The sequence below is a fragment of the Pezoporus wallicus genome, unplaced genomic scaffold (assembly GCF_028554395.1).
Source record: "Pezoporus wallicus isolate ANWC-B61680 ecotype Strahan unplaced genomic scaffold, APGP_CSIRO_Pwel_v1 contig_4816, whole genome shotgun sequence".
Taxonomy (NCBI): domain Eukaryota; kingdom Metazoa; phylum Chordata; class Aves; order Psittaciformes; family Psittacidae; genus Pezoporus; species Pezoporus wallicus.
The window spans coordinates 2,116,247-2,129,095 of NW_026640990.1; the positions used below are offsets into that span (position 1 = coordinate 2,116,247).

General features: G+C 37.3%; 1 protein-coding gene across 3 annotated transcripts in view; it reads left to right on the forward strand.

The window, feature by feature from the left end:
* Positions 1-12,849, forward strand: part of GRID1 (glutamate ionotropic receptor delta type subunit 1) — a 592,171-nt gene that overhangs the window by 256,566 nt on the left and 322,756 nt on the right. Inside the window, exon 1 of one of the 3 annotated variants that reach the window (XM_057421473.1) lies at positions 2,333-2,463. The exons of the other annotated variants lie outside the window; for them this stretch is intronic. Within the exon in view, the coding sequence (XP_057277456.1) occupies positions 2,424-2,463 (40 nt within the window). The 5' untranslated portion in view covers positions 2,333-2,423. Of the gene's footprint in view, positions 1-2,332; positions 2,464-12,849 lie in introns of those variants that run through there. 3 annotated transcript variants of the gene reach the window in all.

A 12,849-nucleotide genomic window follows, 5' to 3' on the forward strand; every position in this document is an offset into this window, starting at 1 on the left:
TTGCTATGGTTTGAAGAAGGCATCTCAGGATTGTGCTTTTTCTGTTTTAACCAAAATTGAATATAATTAATTGATTTTCTATATTTGCTTTATGTTTAAGACAGATTTTTAAGGTTGAACAGGGGATGAATTTTATCATGCATCCAAGTATTATTCTAAATGTTTTTCTGAATCACTGCATGAATTTCTAGAACCTTTATTTTCATTCAGGTTCTTTTGTAATAAGAAGAAAGTACTTTACACTCAAGTATCTAACATTATCTGAAGTGTTCCAAATTATTAAGCCATAAAGAAGTGAATAAATTCATTATCTCTTTTTTCCATTTTACTGTTATGTTTAAATCTGGGACTTCTCCATTTTGGTGAAGCCAGGTTTTGGACTGTGACTGAATAGTTCAGTTATGGGAAGCTAAGGGAGGAAGACAGACAGGAAGAGTGGGGAAGGGGAAAAAAAAGCCAAACAAAACCCCCAAATCAAAAAGCCCATCTTTTACCTGTGTAGGAGATAAAAGGTAAAAGAAGGTTTAAAGTGTGGTGACTCCTTCCTAAATCAAACATCAATGATTTCAGGAGCGTTTGAATTCCAGATTTAGTGTTCCCATGTTTTGAAGCAAGGGCTTCTACTGACCGCAAGAAACTGAAGCAGTCAGCAGTAGCTATATAGGAGTACTCTTAAGAAACTCAGTGGTGTAATAGAAGCTGTAGTTTACTGAAGAATATGTCTCATTTATTTTCAAAATTTGTGTAGCACTATAGGTCTGTCCCAAGCAAAGACTGCACAGCCTCTTGTCCCCTTGGCTAATTGCTGTGCCTGCACGAAGGGGCTATTTGGTGTCTCTTCAATGTCAAAATGGGAGTAGAAGGGTTCTTTGGAGTTAATTTAGTTTTGTTCTTTGTAATTTTTGACAGTGCCACTATTTCTTCTATGTGTTCATAGCTGGATTGTGGCTGAATGCACAGCCCACAAATAGCTGGTGAATTACTAAAGGTCGTAGAAGAGCATTATGCAAGTCAGTTGACTTTAAAAGGTACGTGTACACACACACACATAAGAAACTATTTTAATATAAAGTCCTGGTTTTATTCCAGTCCAATGTCTCTTATTCCAGCTCCGATTAGTAGGTCTGTCTCAACTGCTGTAAAATAAATTAGGTCTGAATTTTCATTCTGTGTTCTCAGAGGAACATGAAATGCAGAGGGTATTATGAAAGTCCAGCAAAGATAATGTGAGCAGAAGAGTGCTTTGTCAGGGGTATGTGAATACTTTTGTGCAAGATATAATTGGTAGATCAAACAGAGCAAAATCAGCACTGTGAATCCTGAGGTGCTCCTCTTCAAAGATGCTGCGGCAAGGCTCTATTTCCATTATTTTCTGCTTGTTTTATCTGATGCTGTGCTTGAGACAAGTGGTTTTAATTGATGGTTATTGAGGCGGTGAAATGAAAACTCTGACCATGAATTCTGCCCTTTTGTTCAGAAAAAACAAAGTTTTTGGTTTTGATCTCCTCTAAGTTCGTTTTTGAAAGTGCAGTTGAAGCAGTTAGCATTCTTCAATAATGTATTGGGGTAAAATATTAAGATAGGTGACATGCATATATGTTCACATGCTTTACTGAACTACAATAAATACTCTGAATAGAAAATTCAGTGAAGTCACAATCCAAGTGAAATACAAGATAAAACTTCCTCTAAAAGCAGCAGCAGCACTCTAAAAGTTCATGATGGTATAATAAATCATTCACTGCGTTAAAAGGGTTATCTGTACATCCCGAAAATGTGTTTTCTATTGAAAATGTCTTGTGAGAGTAAAAGAAATGAGTCATAAGGATTCTTATGCTGACAGTAAGCTGTACATGGTAATTTCTTGCATCTCAGCCACTAGAAGGAACCTCATTTTCAGTTTTAAGAGGTAAATCCTATGTGTGACATGAATAGAGATTTGTACTGGGGAGGAATAATATCCCCTTCCATCTCAGCTTAATAATGAGGTGAAAGCCTTATTGAAGAGTTTTATACATATTTTTGTACAAAAATGTGATGTATTTCTAAGGCATTTTTAGCCCATGAATTCCAGAGCAGTGGAAAACTGATTTGATACTGAGTCTTTCCTTTTTTGTGATAGGGTGGTGAGGCACTGGAATGGGTTGCCCAGGGAAGTTGTGAATGCTCCTTCCCTGGCAGTGGTCAAGGCCAGGTTGAACGGAGCCTTGGGTGACATGGTTTAGTGTGAGATGTTGCTGCCCGTGTCATGGGAGTTGGAACTTGATGATCTTAAGGTCCTTTCCAACCCTAACTATTCTATGATTGTATGGTTCTATGAGCATTTTCCCAGGAAATTATGTAGGCTTCTAGGGTGGATGATGTGTCTCTATTGAATCTTGAATTCCATAATATTTTGCAAGATTTGTTGATGGAGGAAACCAATGCAGTATAAATACTGCATTGACTCTGCATCAGAAATACGTAAGACTTAGCCAGACCTCCTGCTCTACTTTGCATTTGTGAGATATGTGCCACTTATGAACTTTCCTGTGCTGCGCATTCAGTGCACTGTAGCACAGAAGAAAAACAATTGACTTCACGACCTAGCTCACATAAAATGACCTACCTCACATACCAGAAGCTGATGTAGCTGTAAGATGCATCATGTAGACAAAATGTAGACCTTTCACAGGTCTGTATTGGTTGTGCTTTTCATGACTTTCCAGAAATGGCAAGATTTGGTGCTACTAAATCTTTAAAAATGTAAAGTAGCTTTATAATCAGCTCACTATTCTTTTAGGGTTTTTTTTTCTCATCTTTTCAGGGGAGTGGAATGAGATATTTTGCTGCAATACCACAAACGTAAGTTCATTAAAATAGGACTGCTGCAGTGCCTTTTAGATCTTACAAAAGAGCTTGTGGCTTTTGCTGAATCAACAACACAATTTCCCAAAGCAATACCCAGTTAAATACATGGTTATAAAACAATGTGAACTTCACCAAGGGGAGAAGAATTGGCTGTAAAGTCAACATTTATTTTCAGAATGTTCAGACAATACTATTGTAGGTCAGTGGGTTACCATTGAAAGGATGACTCTATACAGATAATTAGAAAAATGCACAATTATATGATTAAGAAATTATAAAGACTTTAAATCCTCATGCTTCAGCACAAAACCTGAATGAATATGACAATATTCTGAAGAATATTCTTGTATGTGAGTTTGGTTTGTGTATGTCTGGAAAAGATTTTGCAAGCTGATTCATGTGGTATTGGTGACTTATAGGGAACAGACCCTGGCCTAGCCAAGGGTCTAGGCAAGCCTAACTAGCTAATATGATAGATTTAGTATTGTATTTACCTTCAGCAAAGGTTTTGCTTACACAGGGAATGCAAAACTGAACCCTGACAGAAGAACAATTAGAGGATAACAAAGTCCACAAAAGTTTTATCTCAAAAGAATCTTCATCCTTAATTTATCTTTCAGTAAAACTGTGATGAATGACTGCAAAAATATATTAAATCATAATTTGTAGTAGAAGAGAGCAGATCCTGTACTGCACAAGAAATATATGGACAGTTATTTACATTAAGAATAGTTTCTAGGAATTCAGATTTCTGGTAATTTGCTTCTTTTAATATCTGCACTGTTTTGCTTTCAGTAGCCAAAATTAATAATATATAATACTCTATTGTGCAGCATCTGAAATGCCATGACATGTATGGATTTCTTTTCATGCTGTGTTAACCACTCAAACAGAACACAATTGTCTGCTTCATGTAAGTACTCCAGGAAAACACAAAGAAAAGAAATAAACAAAATGACTACACAAAGGAAATCGGACATCGCTGTCTATTGTCTGTGTAAATTACCCATAGGACTGCTTTCTGTCTGTGTGCAGAGATCAAAAATAAAGTTTCCCAGCTAAATCAAATTGATGCTGTAGGTAACAAAAGTTCATGTGGGTAACAGAAGTTTAGTCTGTCCTGATTTGTGTAAGTAGCTTAAAATGGTGGGCTTATTGTAGCACTGCTGCGCTCTAAAAACAAACATTGGCATTATTGGTGGAGTGCCTGCCATAGGCTTTGAGGTAGGGTTTCTGAGCAACGGAGCCTGGGAATTGTGTTTGTCAGATTCGGTCACCATTTTAGCTGGCTCATGCCCAATGTGTAGGAGGGAGTCAGGCAATGATTTATCCTGCAGGCTATGTATAGCTTGCCCTTGAGATCTCAGACTCTTCATAGCAAAGAACTGAAGCAAGAGGTTGCCAGCTGGTGCTAACCCCAAACTAACTTTATAGAGGCCAGTCGCTTGCCAAAATTTTCTAGGTTGCAGACCCTTGAGAAAAGGGACTGTTGTGTGTAGCATGTAGTCTGTATAAAGTATGAGGTATGAGGACTGGTTAGCTAGCTGCAGCTGAGGCCCACAGAATCTTCTGGCTGTTTGGGGGTGATATCAAGTGTAAGCCAGTAACCAGTGGGCTCCACCTGAGTTCTGCCTGATTCATGAAGTGGGGAGGGGAGGAATGGGAAAGCTCGGCAGGGATAGGTGAGTGATCAAAAGTCATATGGCCTGGTAAACTCACCTGGCAATTTGGCAAGGATTGTCAGAGCCTGTGACAGCCCCTGGCTGACCCACTGCGAACCTGCACCCCTGTTCTTAGCACCCCCGGGAGAAAGAACCTGGACATCAGCCCGCAAGGAATACAAGGTGCTCTGACAAGTGCACCTGTTCTGGGATTCCTGTCAGAGTTTAGTCTACTGTATGGGCTTGTTAAAAATTTGCACGCAAGGGATTTACCTCTTACTGCATCAACAGATGCTATATGTATGTGTTAAGTGGAAAAACTACTGTATGTGCACTTGATGAGTTACTGTTGTCCCAAATAACACCTAGAAGAAAGCCTCTAGGTGAGTGCAGAGGAGGTGTTTAGTAATACTGATTTGCTTTGGAAAGAAGGGAAGTGTGCTGTATACAGTCCTCACTGAAAATCAACATCATGTGTGCACGATCTCTTTTTCTTGGAGGCTTCAGAACATAAGCCACTGAACAACTGTTACTCGCTTTTTCATTTGTGCTGCTCAGTGGTGGTCCATGTGAGTGGGCTGCTGGAGTGGACAGGTACCAAAGAGATTTCAACTGTAGCATAACACCAATCAGTTGAAAGTTCAAATTCCAGCTGGTACATCGTACTTCAGCTGTGTCCTGCTGGTTTTCAGTTTCAGAATCAAAACAAAATTAGGCATTTATATTTTCTTTTTGCAAGTATTTAGTTTGTAAAATGAAAAATTTAAAAAGGGAAAAAAGTCACTACCTGGATTGAAATTTCAAGGTTAGATTTAAAATAAAATTTGTGTAATCTTTGTTTAAAAATTTTCACATGTTCTTCACATGAAACTTCTCGTGGTTGATCTTTTGCTTTGTTGTTTTATGACTTCAGTAAGGGTCAGTGGGCAAGAAACATGTAACTTCAAAATACTTATTCTTTTTGTATCATATTTGCTTTTCTGTGCATTAGCACGTTGTGTGACACAAAGAGACTATCTAGCTGCTTATCTCATATGGGCCTTTATGTGCACCTGATGTGCCCGTTGTCAGTAGAAGTTTGTGTTGGCTTCTGAGGCTTGGTGCAGTCCAGTTGGCTGGGTTATGGACATCTTGTTCCAAATGTTCAGAAGGGTATATTCACTCAAGGTGAAAATTGTCTTTCAATTAATACAAAACAGAAACAAGGCTAACCGATAATATTGTTAGAAAATGCTGCTTTTCTTTTTGTTTTGCACTTCTATATGTTCTAAAATCAGTCTATAAATTCAGTGTTATCTATATTAATAGCTTATCCGTTGTCCATGTATCTGAAGTATTATTCTAATATTTGGTTAATGAGTTTTCTTCTTCCAGAGTGCATCTTTTCAGGGAAAAGATGGATATGATGCAAGATGTATGTGATTTTCTGTATCACAAGTGACTTGGTCAGTTTGAAATCTTCGGACTTGTTGAACATAAGCTCCTACCAACTTCATGCTCTGCTGCCAACTTGAACATAAATGACCATGGATGTTGAAAAATATTTTGCCAAAAGTATGATCTAGTTGTCATTCTTGAAGGAGCTAATGAAGACTTTGTATTAGGAATCTACACATCCTTTAAGTAACTTGTACCATCTTTCTATTTTGCAATCTTTCTGACAGTTTAGTTGATGTATTTGGTGATTGCTCACAAAAACCTTTTTCATCCATTTTGATGTACGAAGAAGCTTAACTCCTAAGAGTTACTGAAAAGTTCTAGTCAGCACAGCTACTCAAGTGTGTAGGTAATCTGGAAAAAAATAAAAATGATAGGCACTCCTCCCACTTAGAATCCCCTTTTTTCCCCACTGGAACAGGTGCACCACAGCTCAGTCTCCTGCGTGCAGAGAAGTCCAAGGGGGTTGGAAAAGTCTTTGAGAAAATAAAATGTTGCATTTCATTACATTGCATAGAAATGTCTCTTAGACTGAAAGGAACTTGGAATGGAAGCAGGGGAAAGTGGTTTTCCCCGATTGTCCAGGTTTCCTGTAATGAAGTGGGTTTAAATGTGCTTGACTCTCCTGCTGGCAGGATCCAGTCATGCAGCTGACTTGTAACATGCTGTGCCTTGTAGTCACCAAGACAGCAATGTGTTCTTACAGTGGATGTTTGCCTTAGTTTCCAGTGTCTACACTTTGGTATATGTCAGTCACCCTGCACTAGGAGAGGGCTGTGAGGGAGCTGCATTTTATATATGCTGCTGTTCCACCTAGATGTAATGTGTAAAGTATAGCAGGGTGTAAATTTCCCTCAAACCTTAAGCTTGCTTCAGGACTGGGCTTCATTAATGTCCTCCATTGGTACTGTGGCCAAGGATAATGTATTATGCGTTGGGCCGTACAGCTACGGAACCCTGCTCTTGGTGGAAAAAAATAACTTTTGTAGAACTGAGAAATACTTATTGGTTAGTATATATACAAATAAGACTGATTTCCATGGAATTTCAAAGAGTAGTAAACGTGCAGGTTCACTGTCTACCAGGCAGTTGGTCCCAAGATGTTGATTTGGCCTGTGTAAAACTGTTCTTATCATCTAATGATGGAGTGCTTCTCTTGACAAAAAACCTTACTGAGAAATCAGCTGACATGTCATGTCCAGGAGGTAGGTCTTCTAGTTGCACAAAATAGTTTCATCCTGGGGAGTGAATAAATTCCATTTAATTTCAAAGAAGTTCCTTACTCAGATGAATCAGGTCCAAAAGCCAAGTGGCTTATAGTACCAGATGTATAATAAATACTGTAGAAAATGCTCAAGCTCCCTATGGAACTCACTTTAGGGGATATGGTAGGGGTGAGTTAATATTTGCTTTCTAAAGTGTGTATTAGCACAACTGTGCACTTGCATTGCTGAAGAACCTGTCTGTGAAAATTTTAGGAGCTTTCTAAGATAAGACACTAGCTAGACCTAGCTAAAACTTCAGTTGTCCTAGCCCTAGGTTTAAAACATAATTTGAGAGAAGTGAGCTGTGACAAAGGTTGAAAGGGACAACAATATTAGAAGGCATTTAGATAAGCTGCTAACGTGCAAGCCTATCGTGATAATTCAGATTGGTGATGAAAAGAGTCTGAATGTACCATTTCTGCTACCAGAGAGAAAAAGAATTTTCTGGCTGCATTACTCAGTGCAAACCCTTAACATACCTGATGAGAGAAAAAAGAAAGAGGAAAAACAAACTGTAGATCTTTCCTGAACATGAGGGAGTTCTGTAGTGGTGAATGATTTACCTCATGGGGAAACTGCATCTGCTGTGCTATTAAGTTCATCTGAAAAATGTTATGTGTGAATCATTTTATTTTGAAAGTTTCTTCAGAATTGGCTTACTTACAGTGTGTGATTTCTTCCCAAGGTCATGAACTTTGTAAAAAGTTATACAGTGGCTGAAAGTCCAATTTAAAAATGGGTATTCTCCTTTCCTCTTGTCTCTTATTTTTGAAAGTATTTTTTAGTGGTAATATAGAAGCAGCAATGGAAAGATCCATGAACACCTGGGACTGTGGAAGGCTCTTGAAACAAAGGTTGGTTATGGTTATGATAAAAACCCCAACAGTTTATAAAAACCAAATCATATTAAGGCAGGAAGCTGAGTGTGTTAGTATTTTGAAAGTATTTCTTGTGTTTGCATCTTCTTCAAAAGCTGTGGTATTTGCTTCAACTGTTAATGATCCTTGAATGCAAAATTTATATCGCAATCTAGTGCTCATGAAATTGGATCTTTGAGAAGGACCTATTATAAATAAAATGTGACTGTTGAAGAGCTAATAGTAACCACTGAGTCTGCAGAACCAGGCTACAGTGTTTGAGATCTCATAAATTGCATCTTCATGATGTGTCTGGAAAGCTAACCTCAGAAGGTAATGCGTCACTTGTTGGAGAGATTTGGGAAACGTTAAAAGCCCACAGTGCCAGCTGTGTAGCTTATTAGAAATCAGAAGTGAGGTTCTAGAGGGGAAAGTCATTGATTTCCTCCGTCCTTCCACCTTATGGTCAAGATATTTTATTAAAACTACTCAGTGAGTATTAGAAAAGAATAGAAGGTACAAAGAATGTGACAATTTGGCTGGCGTATATAGTATGTGTTCTGGGTGGGACAGTGATTCTATAAAGATGATGTGCAATAAAAGAAAAAATGTCAGAACAAGTATAACAATCATGCAATGATAACTAAAAAGAAAAACAAACCTCAAACAAAATCAAGCTTATTCCTGCTGGGAATATAACATAGTAATTGTCAGTATGTCTAGGCTCTAAAGCTGACGTTGTGTTGTTTATGTTGCCCTGTTGTAACTTGATTTTTAGTGGTCCTAGAATTTGAGTGCTGCTCTCAGTAAAATTCTCTAATGCTTGAGACAGTGTGGGAATCACAAGAAGGCTGTAGCTGCTGTGACTTTCTAACATTTGGCTTCTGAATTTTTTTACTTGGCTAATGTGTCTTGAGCATGTGACTATAATATATGTTCTCAGGAAATATGTACGACCTAATAATGAACATATACTGAGAGACATAGTAAAAGCGCTTAGGGAGAAGCTTGTGACAAACAAACAAAATTTCTCATTGGTACTGGTAGTTCTGATTAAAAAAATAACTTTTCTAATAAGTCATTTATTATTTTGTAACTGGCAAAAATTGTTATTTGAAAGGAGGATCCTTCACTGACCTGCTCCTTCTGCTTCTGTATTTAGAATGCATCTTTTCATTTTCTTAACCAATATCTCTGCAAGCCCAGGTTGGAAATTGGTGCTAGTTGCTTTGGTATGAGGTCCGTCTTGTCAGTTTAAGCATTTTTGTTCAATCTATGTTTAACTCTCCACACAAGTAATAGTTACTGGTATTACAATGCCCTATAGAAACAGATTTAGGAAGATGCAATACTGGATTTCCTTAGCAAGTATTACTTGTCCTTTTACATATGATAATGCCTTAGTAACTGTTTATTCCTCAGGATCAGTTCCTCTGACCACACAGCATATGGGTAGCTCTCTTTGGCTTCCGTCGATTCATTCAAATACTGTGTCAGGAGAATAGGAACAAAATTATTTTTGTTTTAGTCTGTGACTAAGAAAGTTACCTGGAGGTTTTATACAGAAACCAGTTGTATGTCCAGTTAGTAACATAGCCTAAGCAGCACCTAATCAGGAGTGAAATAACATATTAATGTATAGATAATGTTGTGGGGCTCAAGTTATCCTTTATTATCTGCTTTGACATTTTTCTGGTATGTAGGTAATGAAATCAGATGTAGTTGAAGGAATTGTGTAACAGCTGACAGAAGACCCTTTAGGTGAAACAATATCTTTCAATGGAAGGTCAAGTATTGAAGAGAAGATCCTTTGTATGTGGTTTCTTCTGGATTAGCCAGTTTAGGCTTGCTTAGTGATGAAATATTTTTTTGGCTCTCTTCCATCATGAGGTCTATAATCTTGTTTTATAATCTAATTTAATGATTAGTTTCATATCAAGTTTATACAACTTGATACCTTATTTGCCTAAATTATTCAATAAAATGTGTAAGCATTACAATTAATTACAGGTCATTGAAAATATAATACTTTAAGTTAATAGTGGCATCAATTGTCATCCTTTTATTAATAAAGCATTTTAATTCTTAGCACCATTTTAAGATGTATTTTGTGTAATTGTAATGAGGGTGAAGAAGGAAAAAATACAGATGACAGAAAGCTCAAAGTGAGGTTTAGGTGGGCTAATCAGTAATAGATATCATTTAAGGCAGACTAGGAGATTGGTGGAATAAAATACTAGTACATAATTATTTTTGTTCAATGAAGTACTGTATAAAGCTGACTTTTTCCATATAGATTTAATATACCTGGCACTTTAGCAAGTTAATTTTGAGGCTTATATACATACATATAAAAAAAGTAAATTTTGCTTTGAATAGCTCACTGAAACTTGAATTACATTAACAAGATTCCTTCACAGCTCTGATACGGGTGCTTAAAAAAAAATGAAATTATGTGATTTCCTAGAACCCAGTAACTAGCTGAACAACGGAAAAGTAAAAATCTTGTACTAAAAATAAATATATATATATATGAGGTTACTGCAGCACTCCAGGATACGTTGTTAGTTTTCATATTGGTGTCTTCTTTAGAGTGATTTTTTTTGTATAGAGAAAGCTTAGTTGCAGGGTGTAATTAGGAACATTTTTTAAACAATTTTTATAATAGGAGAGTAAAGAAATATTCTGCGTCTGTGTTGGTATAAGGTAAACCTGGTTGTCCACAGTGTAACACCTGTTAAACCGCAGAGATGGAGGTTGTGATGCTTAAAAAAAACTCAACAACCAAATGTACAAAGGTATATGTATATAAAAAAGTGTTGTTCAAAATAGGGGCAACTTTCAAAAGGTCAGATTTCATTTAAGCATAAAATGAACAGGCTTGGTCTTCAAGCAGCCTCTGGGTAGGAAGTGCATAAATATTAAGACTTCGTGAAAATCTGTCCTAAGGTTCACAGTAGGAACTATCAGGTGTTAAACACATTTGAACAAACGGCTAATTCCGTGTATTCAGATGGAAACTCTTGAAAATTTGTGGGTTTTGAAGTTTTTCCCTGATTGGGCTCATGCAGAGCTGAAGGGGAGAGAAAAATTCAGAGTAAGACTCCAATAATTTGTAGTAGCTTTATTAAGTGTTAAAAAAGTTATGCATGGTGTCTGAATTTACCCTAGAGCAACTGCTAAAAGTAAAACTGGAGAAAGCAGATTTGTAATATTTTAATGCTGCCCATTTTGTAGCACTGGATGGTCATGGGGATTTGAGATCTGTAAGCAAAGTGTTTTTTATGTAAGGAATACTGATGCTGAGTGAGGACAGTATCTTTTTCTTAGTATTGAACAAAATTAATTTTGGCATCCATTATGTTTTCATGGGTGAGGAAAGAAGAAAGTGTTCCTTTTGAAGTAGATTTTAGAAAATGAAATATCAGTTTTAGATTGTTGGTAGGCTTGGGATATTTGCATAATCCTTGAATGCAATTGTAAGTACTTGAAACACTGCAGAGATCTTTCAGTAGGTTGACCCCTAAAACTTGTCAATAAATATATGCTATAAATATGTACTGAGTCACAGCTAGATTCATAAACACTACAAGTCTTTCAGCAGTTGGCATAAACAAATGAATGTTGTTTGGATAAACTGCCTCCTTCACCATGGGCATGCTTCCCCAGCTATAGGGATCGATTTCTGATGTCTCATCTGCCTTACATAATATTGCTGTCCATGGCTAGAAGTAATGGCTATTGGAAGGGGGAAATCATAGATGGGAGCATAAGGATGAGTTTTAGGGCTTTTGTGAATTTACCTTGAGTCTCATAACACTTAGCTTCACATAACATAGCAGCCCTGATAGTATTATATGTATCCTGTATGCTGTCTGTCAAGTCTCCTGCTTAAAGTTTAAGTCCGAGGATGTGAAATGCTCCTTTGGAGTGGTGTTTGAATTTGGTGTTTTCAAATTGGTGTCTTACTGAGGCATAATGGCAAGTTGGTTATGGAAAAGAGATAATGTGTCAGTGTTTTGGTTTGCGTAAAACTTCTAGGTGAGTAGGAGTGTGCAGTGACACGTGCTCCTAATGTGCTGGGTTAAAAACTGAATACAGAAATACCTTGTAGTTCAGAAGCAGTGTCATGATTCTTAGGCTGACGTTCATTCTCCTGCTTCCAGCATAAGGCATGACACAGAGAACAATTTCAGGAGGGGAGGCCACCCCTGCTTAAAATTTCTATTGTCAGTTTTTGTGCATATGTATCATTGCTGCTAATTAGACAGGCAAGCAGGGCTAACATGTTCCTTGCTTGTCAATACTGCTCCAAATACAAGTGAGTTTCTCAGTGCCAGAGAAGTAGGAAGTTTTATCAGCTTGTCTGGAGTTGCTGCATTTGACTGCCTTTTGTAAATGGTAGGAGAGTGTTTTCCTATTGTGTATGCCAGAGCTGAGCCTGAACCATGCTGATGTTAAAATAACACTGTTTACGTGTAAGTTAGGCCCAAAAGAGTCAGCAAAGTCAAGCATCCCTGCAGAATGCTAATGAAGGTATGAAAAAAATTACTTCTGTATCATTATGATTTATAATAAAGCACAGGTGAAAGAAGCAGAGGGTGAGAAAGTACAGTTTGTTCTGTGTGGAAGGGTGAAAGAAAACTTAATTACTGAATAACTTGCTAAGAATGGAAATAAAATAAGCCGTTGCTTATGTCCCTTGAATAATTGAGATGGCTTGCAGTTAATTCTACTGCAGAACTAGTGTTGGAGGGGGAAAAGATAAAAAAAGTCCAA